The sequence below is a fragment of the Musca autumnalis genome, unplaced genomic scaffold (assembly GCF_047663935.1).
Source record: "Musca autumnalis isolate F117 unplaced genomic scaffold, ASM4766393v1 scaffold_3, whole genome shotgun sequence".
Lineage (NCBI taxonomy): Eukaryota > Metazoa > Arthropoda > Insecta > Diptera > Muscidae > Musca > Musca autumnalis.
Window position 1 is genome coordinate 117,412,042 of NW_027411866.1, and position 22,859 is coordinate 117,434,900.

General features: G+C 35.5%; 1 protein-coding gene across 1 annotated transcript; it reads left to right on the forward strand.

Moving 5' to 3' along the window:
- The first annotated feature begins 7,249 nt into the window (after window positions 1–7,249).
- Window positions 7,250–21,400, forward strand: LOC141399995 (anoctamin-2-like). Its single transcript, XM_073979386.1, has 11 exons — window positions 7,250–7,418; window positions 7,474–7,713; window positions 13,972–14,099; window positions 14,215–14,383; window positions 14,433–14,488; window positions 14,551–14,709; window positions 14,781–14,941; window positions 19,452–19,696; window positions 19,756–20,371; window positions 20,434–20,921; window positions 20,992–21,400. Exons 1-11 carry the CDS (start codon window positions 7,347–7,349, stop codon window positions 21,250–21,252), a joined length of 2,595 nt encoding a protein of 864 aa, XP_073835487.1. The 5' UTR covers window positions 7,250–7,346; the 3' UTR covers window positions 21,253–21,400.
- The last annotated feature ends 1,459 nt before the right edge of the window (window positions 21,401–22,859 follow it).

The window sequence follows — 22,859 nt, forward strand, 5'->3', positions numbered from 1 at the left end:
GTTGTTTTCGTATCGATTATCTCCAAATCTGGAGCATATTTCCAAACCGTTGAACGGCAAATTTGTTCGCGGAAAACCCGTTTTATTGAACAAAACATCAGGGATTTTATAAGAAATTTTGACGTTTTTCATAATTATTTTAAAAATGTTCCATCTTATCAGCATCCGAAGCACTCGATTGTATCCGTCGAGGTTGTCTGTGTCATATTCTATCTTATTGTGAAGAAATACGACAAAATTCAGCGACTCCTATTGATATTCCGAGATGTTTCAAATATGTGTCAATTTAAACCCTTTAACGCTCTTATTTCGGTGTCCGCGGAATAATTTGTAGGTTTTCTTTGGTGAAAAATGATTAGAAAGCCTTGCTTTATCGACTGAAAGAAATTTCGGCGTTAATATCTCAAAAATTCGGGTAAATAAAATGACTGTTCTATCCTGATGACCAAAAATAAATGCCTATTTTTCATAGTACTATCGGAAAAATGATCAGAAAATCATTTCGCGAAGAACTAGAAACATTATTTTTTCTGTGTTTGATATGGAACATTATCGACTTTAGATCCAATACAAAATTAAAAACGCAGATTCATTCTCTTCGGAATAAATAAGCTGACATTAACCGAAATTTAGGTGTTCTATTCTACTGACGTGGAGTGTATAAGTATGGGTCTACGACCATTATTTCGATGCGTTACAAACTTTTTGGCCAAAACCAACTTATAATACCCTCCCCACATAGTGGTGTAGAGTATAAAAACTGTTAATAAAATTACTTAAAAATACTCCAAAAATATAAATTCAGCGCATAAAAACTGAGTTAAACTTTTGGTCATAACTGTCCAAACCGCAGATTTCCGCAAGACTGCAGGCTTCACTTTGGTACTAGGGATGATTCATACATATGTAATGTAACTAAAACTTTAAGGAAATCCATACATCTATATTAAATATTTTCAATTCGACCAATATTATAACTAAAATATTTGGTAACCCTTGCAAATTAGAGGAGTTGTTATAAGTAGGAAAACGAAGCCTAAGAAATTTACTAAGTTACTAGCTGATCCGGTCCGCGTTGCTGGCCCGTTGTCTGCGTTATCCGTGTAAACCTTAGTAATGTATCTCATCCACTTTTCTAAAAATGGTCCATATTAGTCTGGCCAGCTAATTAGGGACAACAGTAGTAATCAATATTAATGTTAATTGGAACACACTTTTATACCAGGATTGTATTTAGTTGTAGTAGTTAGTTAATAGTGTATTCAGATGATTTCATGCTTTACCCCCCACCGCAAGTCCTTTAAAGGACCGAATTATTATTATAATCTATAATAATGTGTTTTTGGCCTTATTTTCCATTAATACACCACGAATATGCAGATTTATTTGGCTCTTTAAACAAAATTGATATTTCAAGTAACCCCAGACATCATTCCGAACGATACACTGCAATTACCGCTCCATACTGGGTGAACATTTATTCTTAAATTACACTGCTCAACAAAATTGAAAAAGTTGAATGTTTCAGACGAAGCTGCAGTTGTTTCTAGATGAAATAGGCGAGTTATTTTCAAATCCGGTCCCGGGTTTTCTCCATCAGCTCTTGTTTTTGAGATATAGCTCAAAATCGGTTTTTACGAGTTTTACCCAGACTTTCGTTATTTTCGGATACAAACAAATATTTTTTGTGGGGTTTTCGACATATATATATTAAGGAGATGTTGTACACTCGATACAAATAGTTTTTGAAATAATTATGGTGAGTACATATCAAAAAATATAGAAAATATACGACGGGCCTTGTAAAAATTGCATATTTTGAGCACTTTAAGCTGTAGTTACGTCATCAGGGGAAGTCATAGGATCTTCATATGGTACTCCGGATATGCTTAGGGTGTTTACTATATAATCCAGTATTCAAATGTATAATATAAAGATCATAGCGCCCATGATTCCGCCATAACCTAAAAACCATCATGAAGAATGCCATTGAAAAGTAAATGGCTTATGTGGTAATGATATCACTGGTAAATGATTTCCCTTTAGCAGTCTTCATGGCGATTTTTAGGTTATGGCCGAATCATGGGCGCTATGAACTTTATATTATATATTTGAATACTGGACTATATAGTAGACACCCTAAGCATATCCGCATTGCCATATGAAGATCCTATGACTTCCCCCGATGACGTAATTACAGCTTAAAGTACTCAAAATATGCAATTTTTACAAGGTCCGTCGTATATTTTCTATATTTTTTGATATATACTCACCATAACTATTTCAAAAACGGTTTGTATCGAGCGTACAACATCTTTTTAATATATTAATGTCGAAAAACCCACAAAAAATGTTTGTTTGTATCCGAAAATAACGAAAGTCTGGGTTAAACTCGTAAAAACCGATTTTGAGCTATATCTCAAAAACAAGAGCTGATGGAGAAAAACCGGGACCGGATTTGAAAATAACTCGCCGATTTCATCTAGAAACAACCGCAACTTCGGTTGAAGCAAAAGTCGTGTTGACCAGTGTTATTTATTAACCAGTTTGGATGAGTTACTAGGGTGAAAATCCTATTTTAGGAATGATATATGAGGCTTTTTTAAATAAAAAATATGTTAATCTGATCATTAGCATGCTGATTTAATGTGTCAAAAATATTTTGCACTTATTTCAGCAACTGGAATTTTTCGACATGGAGGAACATTTGTGTGTGCCATTTTAAAACTATACAATTAAACCAACATTTTGTTTATAGGCACCGTATAATTTTTCCAGCAATATAAATATCTTTTCCCTGAAAAATGAGTAGTATCGAATGGTTTCAATGTGAAAATGTACTTTGTTCCATACAAAAGCTAACACAAGGATCCCTGGGGTTTCCATCAATGTTGGGTGTTGTTCATCCTTTGTAAAAATTGTGCGTTTAAATGATCCTTCATCTAAATTTTGGTCAATTTTATAGGTAGAGCCAAATACTTTTTTAAAACATGTCGGCATGCTTATGACATCATAACTTAAAAATGCCTCATAACTCATCCTTAAAAATGGGATTTTCAGCCTAATGACTCATCAAACTGGTTAATAAGTAATTTAAGGAGAAATCTACACCCAGTATGGAGCGGTTATTGCAGTGTGTGGCTCGGAAAGTTGTCTGGGATTACTAAAAATATAATTTGTTTATTAAGAGCCAAATAAATATCATTTTTACTGAATTAACGGAAAATAAAACCTAAAGCACATTATTAGGGATTATAGTAAAACTTCGGCCCCTTAAAAGGATTTGCGGTAGGTGTAAAGCAAGCAATTTTTGTACAAAAATGTGCATCAGTTAACATTTAAGTTGATTTTACTACTAATGCCCCTAATTGGCTGGCCAGGCTGATTGGACCATTTTTAGAGTAGTGGGTTGTACTTCCCCAAATATGGGGAAATCTCAGTACGTTTTGACATCAGTCGATAGTGCATCTAGCAATACCTTATATAAGAAATTTATTTAATCAAAATCTTCACATTTCTAAATGCAATCGAGTAATTTATCAAATTGAATTTATTGTCCCTAATTAGGTGGGGTGACGTGGGGTTTGGGCGTCGGGTTAGTAACCCTCCCCTAAAAAAACAACCTACTATGAAAAAACAAAAGAAAAGAAAAACAAACCCCTCTAAAGTTGACGAACCCTGCAAACGTTTTAAGGACCATTATTTGCGAATCTGCACCTGGAATGTTCGCACTCTTTATAGAGAAGGTGCGGTTTACGCATTGGCAGATTTACTTGAAAAATACAAGGCCGACATTACTGCCATACAGGAAATACGATGGAACGGGAAAGGCGTCACAACAACACCTAAAGGTGACGCACTGTATTATAGCTGCCATGACACAAAGCAAGAGTTTGGTTGCGGATTTGTAGTTGGTCGGAGGTTAAAACATCTGGTCTCCAGCTTCACCTCAGTGAATGAAAGATTCGCTGCAATTCGATTAAAAGCAAAATTCTTCAACATCAGCTTTATTTGCGCTCATGTTCCCACTGAAGACAAGGACGAACATACCAAAGATATATTACGAGCGCTTAGAAGAAACTTATGACCGTTGCCCTTCCCATGACATTAAAATTATACTAGGCGATTTTAATGCCAAAATTGGAAAGGAGAATATCTTTGCCCCAACAATTCAGTCTCCACAGCGAAACACCTGACAATGGTATGAGGCTGATAGACTTTGCAGCTGCAAGAAACATGGTAGTTAGCAGTACCAGATTTAAGCATCTCGATATTCATAAGGGCACCTGGCTGTCGCCAGATCAAACAACAAGAAATCAAATTGATCACGTTGTGATAGATGGAAGACATGCATCAAGCGTGTTGGATGTACGATCGTTCCGAGGTGCAAACATAGAATCGGACCACTACCTTGTTGCAGCAAAGGTACGCACCAGATTAAACGTTGCAAACAGACGCAACACGGAAGTTGGGCATCGGTAAGCTGCAATCACAACCCAGCAAAATTAAATGGAAGTGATTCCATGTGAAATCATGATTTCACTGGTTCTTTTGCATGAGTGCGAAAGGAGTCGTGAAAGATCCGATCTTTTTCATGAGTGAGATTGAAGTGGTGAAAGATCCGATCTTTGTCATAATATTGTCATGAGTTCACAAAAAATTGATAAGTACCCTCACAATAAATTATCAAATACTCATGTACCCGAATAATTGTGTACTTGCAAAAGTAATTGTTAAAATGAAAATAAAAGTCAGATGAAAGTGATCGATAGTGGCAAAATTTATATATTTTAGTTAAAAATACAATGTAAATTGATATAAAAGAAAAGAAAAATATATGTTGTGTTTGGAAACCTGTTTCGTTTTGTGGATATTAAAAAGAAGTATGAAAAATACCCGGTCTATAAACCACGAGCTCCACTAGCCGAACAACACCGATATAGTAAAACATATCAAGCTGCAATTATTGGGTTGGTTGGGCCATGTTAACAGGATGGATAAAGATGCCACCGGTATATTAATACGAGCCATTTGACGTTACGCCACCCGAGGGAAGAACAAAAATCCAATGGAAAGATCAAGTTCAATATGATATCATAAAACATGGCATCCAAAGTTAGAGAAGCAAAGTAGAAGATCGGTAAAATAAGTATAAAAGAGACCATAACATGGTAACTATTACAGGATAAGTTTTTTCTTTTGAAATAACATAACAGAATTCAAATTTATACTAGATTTCCCAAATGATGAGCTTGGTTCAGAGATTGACACATAATTTATCAAATACGAGTATTGGAAAAACGGAACCCCCCAAGTTGAAAGAAATAACTTGCAGGCGTTGGAAGAGATAAATATGATATTGCAGATTAATATAATATATATTTTTGAAAATGACATACAAAATAAAGAAAAATAACATCTGGCGATACAAATCATCTGTGCATTGTATTCTTATTAATTCAACAAATTACATAATTGTATTGCAAATTTTATTTCTGATTTGCAAAAATCCGGATCCAAAGCATTGGTGCAAGAAGCCATGACAATGAACTGGTGCAAGAAGTCATGACAATGAACTGGTGCAAGAACCCATGACAATGAACTGATGCAAGAAGCCATGAAAATGAACTGGTGCAAGAAGCCATGGCAATGAACTGGTGCAAGATGCTATGACAATGAACTGGTGCAAAATGCCATTACAATGAACTGGTGAAAGTGTGTGTCACTCCCTTGTAAATGTCATTGGTGATTCACCTAAATGTTCATCTATGACATGTCACTTGCACCCATGATTCAACTCATGATTTGTCATCGAACATTTTGCTGGGAACATATAGCCACAGCATTTTCCACTCAACTGGCCCAACTACTTAATCAAAGCATTCATCGTCCCGATAACATATCAGGACAATGGAAAAACATTGCCCACTCCATGCAAACAGCCGCAAAATCAGTACTTGGTTACCAGAGACCTCCGCCAAGGAATCCATGGTATGACCTGGGGTGTCGTGCTGTTACCGAAGAGAAAAATGCTGCATATAGGGTTACTTTACAATCAGTATCAACGCGTTGCGCACGAGAAAGGTATCGGGAGAAAAAGAAGAAAAGTATTTTCCGCAGGAAAAAGAGAGAGATGGAATAGCGGGAGTGTGAACAAATCGAGATGTACAGGAGACAGAATGAAGTCCGAAAATTCTACCAGTATAGATAAATGTATCGAGATGCAACGATTGCGTTGGCTAGCCCATATCATAAAAATGAGCGATGATGAACCCGCTAAAAAGCCGTATAAGTTCGGGCCGCATGGTGGTGCACGCAGAATAAGCAGGCCAAAGAATAGATGGCGCAAACAAGTGGATGAAGAGATGACAAGGCGCGGTATTCCAGAAAGCGAAGCACTAAACAGAGAAAGTTAGAGATCTTTTATTAGTTCGGCTTATGGAACAAATGTTCTGTTATGTAAGTATGTAAGCAAGGTTTGTTGTCCACTAGGAAACCTAAATTGACTAAAAACGCCAAAATACCTGAAATCGTACGTTACTGTAATATGGGGGATATACCTAAACGTGGACCGATAGAGCCCATCATCGAACTTGACATGTCTGCAAACAAAAGACTTATCTTACTAAAATTTTAGTGTCCTATCTCCATTTTGTGGATGCTAGAGTGAATAACACAGATGGAAGGATTCATAAATCGACTCAGATTTTTTCCCTGATCAAGAATATATATATGTATATATTTTATAGGTCGCAAATGATTATTTCAATGCGTTAAAAACGGAAAACAAACATAATATATCCTCCATACTATGCTGAAGGGTATAAAGATCTATCCGAACAGTACTAAAGAAGGTTATGCGAGATTTGTTTATCTCGACGATATTGATATAACGGTCGAACTTCATTGACAAAAGAATCTAAAATGCTAGTAATTTCACTGACACATTCTTCAAGTATGTGCTGAGCACAATATCTTTCACGTAATAGTGCATTGCTTTTGTTTGAGGTTTAGAAAAACAACATATTTTTATTATGCGCTATTTTAAGTCGAGCATTTGCGGTTCATACGCTATAAGCAACTGAGAATTACTAAACTATGTATATATTTAAAATATTTATTTTTAGTATTATAAACCGATAAAAAACCAAAGACCACATGTAAGATTTCCTTCCTTCCTCACTCATTTTTTTCTAGCAAAGTTTGAAGTTCAAAGTGGTCATTCGATTTGAAATCAGTGCAATGCTCTCAGTTGAATTGCGGTCGGATTAGCAGAAACATCGAAAAACTGCAGAGTAGTTCCTTCTATGCTTCAAGTTTTGTTTTTTGTTTTGTTTTTCTTCTAAATGTGTTCGAATGATATGAGTTATATGAGTGCCTCAAATTTTATTTTAAATTTGGATGGAAATTGTGCAACGGTGATAAAATGCTACTACAATAGAGTAAACAAAAATAATTTTTTTTTGTATTTAGAAGCGTCGTACCTTTCAAGATGGTGTACGTGAAGTGGATTTCGTTTTGGCCTACATTGGTACCGATCAACTCGAAGATCATATCAGAAAACGTGAAATATTTGAAACAAATCTTAAAAAAGAAGGTCTCCAATTAGAATACGATAAGACGCAAAGTGTTCATTTCGTGTTGATACATGCACCCAAAGATGTTTTGTATCGTTATGCCGAAATACTCAAAATTAAAATGCCGATGAAAGTGGTATGTATTTGTGTGTGGACATGATTAGATTGGATAATTGCGCCATGGATTGGATAAAACGCAAACAAATATTTTTACACAGAATCAGACTATGGATCAAACCACAAAGGTTCTAGGGTTAATGGAGTAGGTTAGGTCGTGATGATGGTTCCTAGGACGTTATCACTATTATCTCTTTTGTCATAACATTTTGCTTTATTGCAGAAGGAAAATTTATTGCACTAGCAGGAAATAATGACTATTAGTCTAAAATAACATGTATTGCACTAAGCGGAACTTTTTATACCCTCCGCCATGAAATATTTTGAATTTATATGAAAATTTTATTTTCACAATTTTATGTGGACAGTTTTTTGTGCCCTGGGAATCCTATATACCTAGTTTTAGCTAATTCGTTATTCATTATATGGGGGCTATGGTCGTATGTTGACAATTTTTTTTTTTAACCACTGGGAACCAAAAGTGCCAAATGGTATGGAACCTTGCTCGAAAATGTAGATTTGAACTAAACAAGTATGAATGACGTTAAGTACGGCCGAGCCTAACTTTTTGAAGTAAATATTAACAATTACTAACTACTAAGATCTTTCTCTACGTTAAATATAATTCCTTGGAGGAGAATAATATCTTAACTGATGATAAATAATCACTTTATGCTGATAATTTTCTGTGTGAAGGTTTTCTACACATTGAGATTCCAAAATACTAACTTACTCGTACATCAACCTCAGAACGAAAATTAAGCAACACTCTGTAAAAGAGCTACAAACTACAGCAATCTCGGTTCTAAAACCTAATTATGTGTATATGGAAAGTTTTTTGTGAGTAAGTTTTCGATCATTTGGAAACACAAAATTCCAATTACTAACCGGTAGGAAAATGTAATTAAAATCATCAAAAAAATCTTAAATTACATGGGGCCTTGGGCAAAACTTGGACGTATGCTGTCTGATTTTTTTGCAAGGAATGTTTTGTACCCTGTTAAAACTTTCAAAATATCAAAAATTCGTGAATGCCGTTCTATGGGGGCTATATAAAGAAAAATACCGACAAATTTCAGCTGGAAAGTTTTATAAACCTAACGAATACTAAATACCGAATTTCTGCCATTTCGGTGGGAAGTTGAGGCCACAGCCTTCAAAATACCGAAAATCGTTCTATGGGGGCTATCTGAAGACGTGGACCAATACCAACATATTTCAGGTGGAAAGTTGTATACCCTCAACGACGACTAAATACCAAATTTCAGCCATTTGGGTCAGATATTGAGGCTAAAACCTTCAACATACCGAAAATTTTAATGTACCGTGCTATGGGGGAACGCGTGGTCCTATATCGACAAATTTCGGTTGAAAAGTTTTGTACGCCCGAAAATCGGGAGATGCCGTTCTATGGGGGCTATATCAAAACGTGGACCGATAAAGCCCATTTTCAATTCCAAACATCCTAGGCGCAATAGAAGCTTCTATACCAGATTATAAAGCTCTATATTACAAATTGTGAGCTATATCTTGATTACAACAGACGGACACGGCTGTTTCGACTTAGAATTTTATGCTGATATTTTATAGAGTCTCCGATGAATATTTCGATGTGTCACAAACGGAATGACAAAATTAATTATACCCTCCATATTATGGTGGTACCTTCCATCATAACCTGAATTGTTGCTGCCGTTTTATAGGGCCATACAAAAACGTTGACCTAAGCTGGCAATTTTGGTTGGATCAGGTTTGTGACTACTGGGAAACTCAAATGTCAAATTACAGGAAGGTAGGTCAACAAATGTAGGTAAAATACTCAAATTACCTAAAATCGGGAGGTACCATTGTATGGATGCTATAAAGAAACATGTACCTATATCTACAATTTTTGGTAGTAGTTTCGCGACTGCACGAAACTTCAAACATCAAGATGCGGTTAGTACAGCAAGAAAATGTAAAACCCTCAAAATCGGGAGGAATCGTTATATGAGAGATATACCTAGTTATAAACTTATGTTATGTTAAAACATGGACCTATGTTGACAATTTCTGGTAGACACGTATCGTGACTGCAGGGAATCTCAAATGTCAAGTTAAAGTAAGTTCAGTGAAAAATGTAGCTAAAACACTCAAAATACCGAATATCGGGAAGTACCGTTATATTGGGACTACACCTAAACAAGGACCTACATATGTTGACAGTATTTGGTGGAGAAGTATCGTGACTACATGAAACATCAAAAATCAAATTACGGTTAGTTAAGTTAAAAATGTAGCTAAAACGCTTCAAAATGCCGAAAATCGGGAGGTACTATTACACGGGGGCTGTTCCAAAACATGGATCTATGTTGAAAATTTTTGGTGGACAAGTTTCGTGACTGCAGGGAAAATTTTTGGTAAAGTAGTGATATGACCCCTTCATAACACTTCAAATGCCAAATTTCAGCTAGTACAGTTAAAAATTTTAGCTAAAATCCTCAAAATATCGAAAATCGGGACGTACCGTTAAATGGGGGCTATACCTAACATGAAGCTAGGTTGACAACTTCTAGTGCAAATTACAGCTAGTCCGGTTAAAAATTGTACCTAAAATCCTCAAAATACCGAAAAGCAAGAGGTACCGTTGTACCGATATATCTTCGAACTTGACCTGCGGACACTAGGGTAATTACAACAGACAGGCACGACTACATCAACTCAGAATTTTATCCTGATCGAGAATATATATACTTTATAGGGTCGCAAATGAATATTTCAATTCGTTATAAAAGGAAAAACAAAGTTAATATAACCTCCATACTACTACCTGCTACTACCATGATGGAGGGTAAAAAAAGGTCACGTACCACTTTGAAATAATATTTTTATACCCCTACCTTTAGATAAATAATAAATTGTTCTCGGGGCCTTTTTTACGACGGTACAAGCGCAAGTCCATATTTCCTGAGAAAATTGTCCGAAAGCTTACAAAAATCTTTACGGCCAGCACATATATTGGCTGGTACGCATGCACAATTTCGAACAACATACTGTTCCAAACTTTGTATTTTATAATATTTCTGTAAATCTTAGATAAAGTTCGAAGATAATATCTACTAAAGTTTAAACATATTCAATAATATGGTACGCGCGATATCTCATAAACAAAGCATCCGATTCGGTCAAAACCTTTAATCTCGTAATATTTTGTCCAAACCTAGTTCAAGTTCGAAAATTTGCTATATCGGTCCACTCCTTAATTTTTTTGTTTAAGTACAGTTAAACGTCTGTTCGAGGATCCTTTAGGAATTTTTGACGAAGGTACTCCTTGTGTTCCTGTTTACAGCGATATAATGTTTTTCGAGGACGTATTGACTCCTGATATAATGGCACGGTGCTCTTGAAACAATTTTAAATGGAAGGTGCTTACACCTCGGAAGTTTTTGCGGATTCTAAAACTACAATGTTTATTAATTAAAAAACAAAAAAAAACGCCGGAGCGCTTTTTAAATAAATCGCGATTTAAGTTGAAATTTTTAGGGGTTGTTTAGGTTTCCGCGATTTTGCTTAGAAACCGCAAATTCTATCAAAATAGGACTAAAACAAATGTTGTAGCTATGAAAATTCTCTACAAGATTGTCCTTTATGGTATTCTCGTCTGTTTTACCGTTTTTGAGATATAGAAGTTCAAATTGGGACAATTCAAATTCAATTCTGTATCGCCCCCTTATAAAACAATGTCATGACTGCAAATTCCCAACTTAAACTTATATATCTAAAAAAATTTTACAACTTAGAGTATGTTACTTAAGCCAGTCTTGTAGAGGATTTTCACAGCTTTAAGATTTTCTCAGGTCCCATATCGATAAGACTTACCGTATTCAAGCAAAATCGCGAAACCCTAACAAAAAAAACCTAAAAATGTAAACTGAGCTTCTTTATCTCAAAAATGGTACTGGCTGGGAACAAACGATAAACGTCAATCCTCTAGAGAATTTTCACAGTTACAACATTTTCTTTAGCTCCATTTCGATTGGACTTGCGGTTTCCAAGCAAAATCGTGAAAACCTAAAAAACACCTAAAAATGTGAATTTTGACCGCGATTTATTTAAAAATCCCTACATCGATTTTTTTCTTGTTTTTGGATTTTTCTCATCTATGAACACAGCTGTTTCAGAATTCACAAAAACTTTAACTGTGTAAGAGGTTTTCATCAAAAGTTATTTAAGGCGCACCCTTCATGACATTGTTTTATAAGGGGGCGATACCGTCAGTGCATTGTCCCAATTTGAACTTCAATGTCTCAAAAATAGTGAAACCTACGAAAATACCGTTAAGGTCAATCTTGTAGAGAATTTTCATAGCTACAACATTTGTTTTAGTCCTATTTTGATAGGACTTGCGGTTTATTGAAAACCTAAACAACCCCTAAAAATGTCAACTTAAATCGCGATTTATTTAAAAAGCGCTCCGGCGATTTTTTTTGTTTTTTGATTTTTCTCATCTACGAACATTGTAGTTTCAGAATCCGCAAAAACTTTCAAGGTGTAAGCACCTTCCATTTAAAATTGTTTCAAAAGCACCGTGATGGTCCAGAAGCTCTAATTTTGCTGTGACCAGCTGAAATGACTGCTGAGCGCGATATCTATCGAAATGAATGACTCCAAAAATAAGACCTAATTTCAAACTGAACAATGTCAACTCATTTCTTCAGGCACCTCCTCCTCAACACTTTTGATCATTAATCAAAATCCATATTTTTGTCGGCAAGTTCATACGTCGAAAAAGGGTCATAACATTTTGAAAATCCCCTAATTAATTCTTTAAGGAAAAAGTTAAAATCATACAGGCTGAGGGAAAGTCCCTGTCGGCAAAGCCGACTGATACTTTTTTACTTGTTTTCCGTTTGTTACACACTAAAATAATTAATTTGTATTATAAAGTATTTATATTACACTGTCCGACAGCCAAAATTACACTTGAACCGGACTATATACGTTTGAAAATATAGGCAAAATGGCATTTTTAATTTTTCGTTTTCTCATCGTTTTCACCTTTGAGAGGTCAAATAAATTTCAAAGGTCAACATTTTTCAAAAAAATACTTTAAATACTTGTACTTGCGTACGATGCTGGTATTGGTGTCATTTTAAAGAGGAGAGTATAGGCTTTATATAATAATTATAAATTATTGCATTCCAGGATAAAAAGGACATCAAAAATATAAATATAAATTCTGGCGCCCATATAACGGTACCTCCCGAACCTCGGTGTTTTCAGAATTTTAGCTTCATATTTTGACCGAACTACCTGTAATTTGACATTTGAAATTACGAGTGATCGCAAAACTTCTGCACCAAACATCGCCCACAAAGGTCCATGTTTTGGTATAGTCCCCATATAACAATACCTCCCGATTTTCGGTATTTTGAGGATTTTAGCTAACATTTTTAACCGAACCAGCTGTAATTATACCTTCCACCATAATATGGAGGGTATAATTAAATTTGTCATTCCGTTTGTAACACATCGAAATATTCGTCGGAGACCCTTTAATGTATATACATTTTTGATCAGAACAAAATTCTAAGTCGATATAACCATGTCCGTCTGTTGCAAATTACCATTTTAAATTACTACTAGGATGTTTGATATTGAAAATGGGCTATATCGGTCCACGTTTTGATATAGCCCCCATAGAACAGTACTTCGCGATTTTCGGTGTTTTTAAGGTTTTTTAGGTATTTAGTCTTCGATGTCAGTATAAAACATTCCACCTGAAATTTGTCACTCCACGCTTCATACCCCCCGACTTTCGGTATTTTGAAGTTTGTGGCCACAACATTCCACCAAAAAGGCAGAAATTTGGTATTTACTCTACGTTGGTTGCATTAAACTTTCCACCAGAAATTTGTCGGAATAGGTCCACGTCTTCATATAGCCCCCATAGAACGGTACCTCCCGATTTTCGGTATTTTGGAGCTTTTAGCCTCATTATCACACCGAAATGGCTGAAATTTGGGTGTAGTCTCCGTTGGGGGTATAAAACTTTCCACCTGAAATTTGTCGGTGTAGGTCCACGTCTTAATATAGCCCTCATATAACGGTACCTCCTAAGGTGTATTGTTATACCTTACATCACAATGTAACACCAAAATTCATATCTCGACGAAATGAAGTGATTTTGAGATGTGTGTTTATCCGTCCGTCCATCAAAAATGTTAATCATACTGCAGGCCGTTTTTTTACTTTTTTTACTTGTTTTTTTTTAATTACTTTTGGAATGTTCTTTCAGATACCTGGCCAGAACCGTATATATAAAGATGAAATAAATTCCGTTGAAAAAGAAAAATGGAAGGACAGTAAATATCCAACAAAAACAAAACGAATTTATTCTGAATTTCAGAGGAAATATGTGTGTTTGTAAGTACCCTTTGTTGGCATGGAACAACAATGTATAGCCCCCATATGGTGACGCTATTTTTATTCGTGAAATCTACAAAGACCACAAGAACCATTAAACCTTTCCATGTTTTAGGTTTGATAGTGATCTACCGAATTTCTTTGATTCTGGAACTAGAATAAATATAATAAATTTCATACTGGAGCGTCAAAGATTTGTAGAAGGTGAAGAAACGCCAGATAATATGGGCATTGAAAAACTAATAGCCGATCGTGTATATGAAAGTGCTTACAGTTTACATGATGTAAGTGCAAAATAGTCAAATTTGGATAATTACCTAATTTATTTCATAGGATGCAGCCCGCCAGGTATTATTAAAATACTGGGCAAATTTAAAAATGTGGAAAGAGTAAGTTCAAAGCAACAACTTGTTTTCTTAGGCTAAAAAAGTGTATTTCTTCTATCTTCTAGTCAGCAGCCATTAGATGCAATTAAAGAATATTTCGGAGCCAAGGTTGCCATTTATTTTGCATGGTTGGGTTTCTACACCAACATGCTAATACCAATTAGCATTGCTGGAATTCTTCAGTTGTTTTATGGTTTCATTACAAGAAATGGGGATCCAATAAGGTAAGGATACTATAAAACAATTTATTTTATATGCGTAATAAGTATTTTTGCTATTGTTGTAATTATTTAAGCCGAGAAATTTGTGACACCAATACAACCACTTTGATGTGTCCACAGTGTGATCGTGATTGTGATTACTGGAAACTGAAAGACACGTGTGGAGCTGCAAAAATTAACTATTTTATTGATAATAAGATGACTGTGATATATGCATTTCTTATATCAATTTGGGGTAAGTAGAAAGAACTAACGAAAGAATCAGTAAAAATATATTGTATATATGAATATACATTAGGGTGGAGCGATAACAGCAATATAAGGGGCGCTTCGCGTTTCTGATTCTTGGGATTATACCGAGCGAAAAAGTACACTAGATCCACTACGTTGAAAATCAAGCTTCCACATATTGAATTTCCTTTTTTGGAAAATTTGCAAATTTTCTTGGGCTCATACGAGTATTTCGTAAACTATTTGCTAAAAAGCACCATTTTTTTAAGAAAACACAAAATACTGATTTATTCGCTCACTTTACCGTCTTTACTCAACGATTTTCTGTAGAAAACTGAAGAAAGAAGAACAACATAATTTATACCATTTTTCTTTTCCTCTTCGCTTGCTACGTTGGTTAACAACAACAAAGCACAAAACATACGTGTTTGGTCGCATACACACCACCAAAAAACAAACTTTTTTACCGACCCGTCTTCGCTACTGCGTCTTCTATTACACCATACACACAGCTCTTTATTATAAAACAGCATTCCACAGCCGCGAGAGCCCTGTTGTTACTCTCTTTGACAAAAACCCTCTCTCCACCCATAAAAAATACCCGCTTGCGCGATGGGCTAGTTCGGCATCTGGAACTCGTCGATTCTCAGCGTTACAGTAACTAGTTCCACTTCTGACCCCTCACAGTGCAATCAACTGTAAACTTTAACATGGGGATGTCATAGGAGGTAACCAATTGACACTCTATGCATTACCTGTAGGTGGTATTGTACTAGTTCCAAGTTTACAGTCATATACCAGTTTATTTATAAAAAAAGTGGTGGGAAATAGTCACAACTGACGCTTCGTCGTTTACTTGGGGATATACAGGTGTCAATTGGTTCCCTTCGCAATACTTATGGGTCAATTGTGAACTAGTACCACTTACCTCTAGTTTAGGACTAATTTAATTGTGACAATTGGAATTTTCATTGCTATTTTCATTTCCTTCGTATTCCTTTTTTATACCAGAACAATATGAATAATATGCACGAAGATATTCAGTCCATCAACACTAGCTTCTGTTATTGGATGCCTCAATTATATTACAGTTATGAAGAAAATGAAAATGTGAATTATTTATAAAACTCGTCGTTTAAGTTAATTAAGTCGCAACTGACGTCTCCTCGTTTACTTGGGGATAAAAAGGTGACAATTGGTTCCCTTCGCATTACTTAGGGGCCAACATTTGTACTAGTACTGATTAGAACTAGTTCTGGACTACATAAATTGCGACAATTGGAATTTTCGTCGCAAGCGGGTATGTTCTAACACAGCCAAGATCATCCATATACGTTAACGTGACTACATGATACGTGTACTCACAATGAGAATAATAATCAGTCGTCGTTGAGCAGCCGACAAGTAAACATGTGCATGGTTGCACGCATAGTTTTAGTGGGACACTGAACAAAACCGCACACACCCGCCTAATGTTTACTGGTCGAAGTTCTAACAACCACTGAATGCTGATACCATAGATGGGCTTTCTTGCACGCCAGCGTTGCTATGTTTTGTTTCTCTTTTGCGTTGTTACAATATAAATAAACATTTACGGGTAATTTTTCACATTTTTTTTTAATATAACATTTTTTTGGACTTGTTAAGATACCGTCTGTGTTTAAAAAATATTAAAAAAGCAAACAAATTTTAACAAAAACCCCGTTCTAATTTTCCCTTAAATTCTATTTAAGAGACATTTTGCCCATCTATGGCTGATACAAACTTTCTTGTGATTCTCTCACTACTTAACTCTCTTTTTTATTTTGAGCATCAATGTTCTAACATAAAAAATATGTTGGTACCCAAACAAATAAAATTGAGATATGTTGCAAACTGTTTTTGTTTGGACACAAAAAAATTATGTTTGGATCCAAAAATATATTTGCAACCAATCCCAAACAAATATTTTTTAAAAATAGTTGTATTGTTTCTTAAGAATTCTTCCCACTCCGAATGAGACACCTCCAAAACACGGTTTTTGAAAGCTTCAACAGCATGATCTGGCGAAAAAAATGTGGCTAAACCTCTCAATATATCGAAATTCGGGAGATGGGGGCTATACCGAAACGTGGACCTATGTTGAAAATTGTTGGTAGAATAGTTTTGTGACAACTGGGAGCCCCAAACGAGAAATTGCAGGTACTTCTGTCAGAAATGTAGCTAACATCATCAAAACACCGAAAATCGGGAGGTACCGTTATATGGGGACTATACCAAAACATGGACCTATGTTGACAATTTTTGGTGAAGATAATTTGTGACCTCTGGGAACCTCAAACGTCAAATTACACATAGTTCGGTCAAAAACTTTGCTCAAACCCTCAAAATACCGAAAATCGGTAGGTACCGTTATATGGGGGCTTTACCGAAACATGGACCTATCTTGACAATTTTTGGTGGAGATTTTTTGTGACCTCTTGGAACCTCAAACTAGAAATTACAGGTTGTTCGGTCAAAAAATGTTGCCAAAATCCTCAAAATACCGAAAATCGGGAGTTATCGTTATATGGGGGCTATAGTGAAACATGGGTCTATATTAACGTGTTTTTTTGTGTAGATGTTTTTTTACTGGGAAACTCAAGCGGGTGCAAAAATATAGTGTTGTAGCACAATTATAGCGGACGCTACAGTGATTACAACATACGGATATGGATATATCGACTTAGAATTGTATCCTGATCAATAATATATATAGGGTGTTTTTTTAAGCCCGATAGAACTTGAAATTGTAAAAAATAACACAAAAAATTAAATTGTAATCAAAATTTTTTTTATTCGAAAGATCAATACGTGACATTAACATTTGAAAATGATTTCGGGCATATGGGCACCGCGGCTGTTCTTGACGAAGTGCATTATGGACGTCCAATTTTTGGCCACTTTTTCGAGCACTGCTGGCCGTATGTCACGAATAACACGAACAATGCTGGCCTCCAAGGCATCAATTGTTGCTGGTTTATCAGCATAAACCAGTGACTTCACGTAGCCCCACAGGAAATAATCGAGAGGTGTCAAATCGCACGACCTTGGAGGCCAATTGACAGGTCCACTTCTCGAAATCAACTTATCGCCAAATTTTGATTTCAATAAGTCGATGGTTGCGTTCGCCGTATGGCACGTAGCGCCATCCTGTTGAAACCACATCTCCTCCGGATCAATGTCATCCATATTTTCAAACAAAAAATCATTGATCATGGTGCGGTAAGGATCTCCATTGACCGTAACGCGAGCTCCGGCCTCATTTTTGAAGAAATAAGGTCCGATGATGCCACCAGCGTGAAAACCGCACCATACGGTGCATTTTTCTGGATGTAATGGAGTCTGCAGGGTCTTTTGTGGATTGTTATTGCATCCTCTAGAGAGTATGTGGTACGAAATCTATCCACAGTTCGACGAATGGCTTGTTCAGATGGACGATTATGTACGCCATACAAATGACGAAGTCGTCTATAAGTTGCGCGAATCGACGACTGATTTTCAGAGTAAATTTGGATAATTTCGTAGCGTTGTTCAAGCGTGAGTCTTTTCATGATGATTTGTCAGAGTATACTGAAACAAATAAAAAAAGTTTCATCAAAATTTAATTTTTTGTGTTACTTTTTACAATTTAAAGTTCTATCCAGCTTAAAAAAACACCCTTTATATGGCAGATTTATATCTGTTTTAAGCAAAATATTTACAAACGTTACAAATGTATAGTAGAGAGAGTATAGATGTCACAACAGTTGTAATATATTTGCGTTTTAAGTTGCTGATTGAAATGTGGCACCTAATTTGTACGCAGAATTTCTGGGTTCGATTCCTAGGCCACACATCATAAGGTTGCAAAAATACCCCTCAGCGTAATCTTTGGGCAAGTAGTGTTGTAAGACACTATACTATACTACAGTAGTTTTACCTATAATATAATAATTGTTCCACAAACACCCCAGGCGGGACAAGGGAGACTTCTCTCATATTAATGAGTGCACTCCGATTCATATTAGCTCAATGATATGGGACCTACAGTTTATAGCCGAGGCCGAACGGCGTGTCTTAAGACACCATTTGTAGAGAAGTTTTACATGGCTGAAATACTCACGAAATGTCGGCAACATTAGTGAGGGGTATTTTGCCACCGTTGAAATTTTGATATTGCCTAGCATTGCAATCCATTGCACCATGGTGGCTTACCTGCACATTGAAAAATTGCAGACATTTTTGGGCATGTAAGCCAAAAATGTAGTTATCTTAAATAAACTTGAAAAAAAGCATATCTGTTCTACGCAAGAAAAATTAAATTGTGCAACTAACGCCAAAACGCAGCGAAAGCTAAGTTAAAACTACTGTATATATGGTCGCAAATGAATTTTTCAATGCGTTACAAACGGAAAAACAAACTTAATATATCCTCCATACTATGGTGGAGGGAAAAAGAAAATTTGTTGATATGTAACAGTTTTTAAGATAACATGTTTTTTATTCTATTTAAGCTGTCGTTTATCTTGAACTATGGAAACGATATTCAGCAAATCTAGTACACAATTGGGGCCTCACCGAATATACACATGGAGTTGAACATCCCAGGCCACAATATTTAGAAAAGCTTAGAAAGAATAAAAAATTAGCGGAGAAATTTCAAACAAAAGATGGACAAAATTTAATTGATCCCGAAATTCCATTTTGGTCAGTTAAGTTTTCGGCATTTTTTACTAGCTACAGCGTGGCAATTTTGTCGGTAAGTTTAAAAAATCTGAGCTCAAATATGTGTCACATTTTATGTTTTCCTTTTTGCAGATTTGTATATCAATTATGGCCATTGTCGCTATGATAATTTATCGTATGGCTCAAAAAGCATCGCACAGTGTTTTGGGAGATGACAATTCAACAACATATAAAGTTATGGCTCAACCTATGACCGCCGGTTTGATTGATTTGAGTATTATAACAATATTGCACTATGCCTATGGCTATCTGGCCGAGATACTTACCAACCGTGAATATTGTCGCACCCAAACGGAATATGATGAAAGTCTTACGATCAAAATTTACATCTTTCAATTCGTCAATTACTATTTCTCACTTTTCTATATTGCCTTTGTGAAGGGTAAATTTGTCGGCTATCCAATGAAATATAATCGAATCTTTACTTTTCGTCAACAAGAATGTTATCCGGGTGGATGTCTAATGGAATTGTGTATACAATTGGTGATAATTACAGTTGGTAAACAGTTAATGAATGCATTGATTGAGAATTTATTGCCGATTTTAAAGAAAACGTGCAAAGAATTGAATTTTGGTGGAGGAAGCCGGAAAAGTATTAAGAAATTACAAGCGGATAACCAATGGACGGCCGATTATCCATTGGAGCCATGGACAAGTCGTTTATTGTTTGGTGAATATTTGGAAATGGGTAAGATGCAATAAGAACTTATGTTCTGTGGATGATGTGACATGTTTTTCTTTCCATTTTAGTAATGCAATACGGGTTTATTACTCTCTTCAGTGTGGCATTTCCATTGGCTCCGCTTTTGGCATTAATTAACAATGCCATAGAGGTGCGAACTGATGCTGTGAAAATGTTAAAATTTATACGACGCCCAGTTGCCCAAAGAACTTCAAACATCGGTGTATGGTTTGGTATTATGGCGGTGTTAACACGATTAGCTGTTGCCACATGTGCTATGATCATAGCATTCTCAACGAATCTCATACCTAAATTGGTTTATAGATATACGACGCATGATAATGAATTACACGGTTATCTTAACTTTACATTGGCATACTTTAATACCAGCCACTTTAGTACACAACCAAATTTAGGTGATGGCAAATTCGGCAATGTTACAATGTGTCGCTATACAGAGTTCCGTAACCCTCCTTGGCATGAAAGGCCCTATAAGAGACCGATTGTCTATTGGCAAATACTATTGGCACGTGTGGCATTTATTGTCATCTTCCAGGTAAGAATAATATTGCTGTTCATATTGATTGTTTTGAATTTATTTTTATTTTTCTGTTTAACCTCTGCAGAATGTCATTGGTGGTCTTCAAACCATAATTGCATGGGCCATACCAGATGTATCCTCAAAATTAGTGAAACGCATAAAACGTGAAAACTTTCTCTTACGAGAATATATTATCGAATGTGAAAAACGCCAAGTAATGGAAAAACAATTCAATGAAATAATTTCAGTTGTGGATCAAATGGAAAATATATCAGATATTTCTCTTAGTTCTACTTCAGATGATAATTCAACATATAGTCAAGGTGTATACGAAACAAGTTTGTAATTATCTCTGTCTGTATTACTGCACTGTAAACTGTAATTAAAAATAAGGAAAATTAACAAAAAATATATCAAAGTATAAATTTGAAAAAGAAAATTTTTTTTTTGTAAATAAACAATTAAATAAATAAATAAATCTATATAACTAAAAATCAAATGTTGTTCGTTGGTTATGGTTGAGAACGGCTGAACTGATTTGGATAATTCTTTTTTTAAAATGTTCGTCATAACCCAACTTAGGTTTTTAAAGAAAAATGACCACACCCACTTTTACGCCCAATTTTTTCAATTTTAATCTTTTCTACAAAAACTACTGAAATGATTTTCCAGGGAATGTACAGGGATGTCCCCCGGTGAAAATAGGCTACATATTTTGTTGAATTTCGGAAGGGGCGGAGTACTTCCACTATAACCTATATCTTTAAAAATGCTATATCTTTATAAATAAAAATCAAATGTCATTCGTTGGTAATGGCATCAGTTGAGAATGGCTGAACCTATTTGGATAATTTTTTTTTTTTTTTTTGAAATGTTCGTCATAACCCAACTTAGGCTTTTTATGCAAAGAAAACTTGACAAAGCCCACTGTTACGCCCACTTTTTTAAATTTTAATCTTTTCCACAAGAACTAATTAACTGATTTTCCTGAAATTGTCAGGGAATGTACAGGGATGTCCCCAGGTGAAAATAGGCTACAAATTTTGTTGAATTTCGGAAGGGGCGGGGAACTTTCCCAATAACCTATTTTTTAACAATGAACAGAGATCCACTTGTATGGAGAAAGTGGCCAAAAGTATTTAGAGTGTAAAAATCAAGACAATGCGCCGGTTACAGCTTTGTGTTGCTTGGAAGAGTGTTTTAAGAAACCACGAGCGTAACATTCTCCCTTTCCCCTCTGGAGGGGGCATACGGTAAGAATTGTTTTATGCTGTTAATACAAAATGACATGAACAAAGGTCCCGATTATCTTATGGTGCAAAAACAGGCTTGGGGAAACAAAACAATCTCCAAAACAACATAATATCCAATCAATTTAGCGGATAAAAAGATCAATATTTTTGTCTGAAAATTGGTAAAATTTTTAATATAGATCTTATAGCGTGGAAGGCACGTACCGCCAACGTAAGACAAATTTGGAAGAAGATTTCTTCATCTTGCCACTGATGTTAATATACGTGGTCAGATAACGGAGTTATACGCTAATATATCCATAGAAACCCTATTCTAGGGCAGCTTTAGTCAGCGACCCACCATTTATAGTCTGGCACTAGATGGCAGCTGATTTTAATACTGAATAATCTTAAACCCATGACCTACTTTGGAAAATTATTCCCGAGGTGGGCGCTGGTGGGCATCATGACTAAAACTTTAGGTAAAATTTAAGTATATGATCGATTTGGCGTTACGAAATACACTCAGAAAATGTGCAGTTCACTAGAATTCCACAACACGCTAAAACACTATTTTTAATGAAAATTAAAGTATTATCTCCTCTTTCAAAATCCACTATAATATTTTGCTATACGTATTAGTTTCGCGATATTTTGAATATATTTACTTGTACTTAAAATATATGTAGGTTGTAGTCACAACAAAAAATATTAGTCAGAT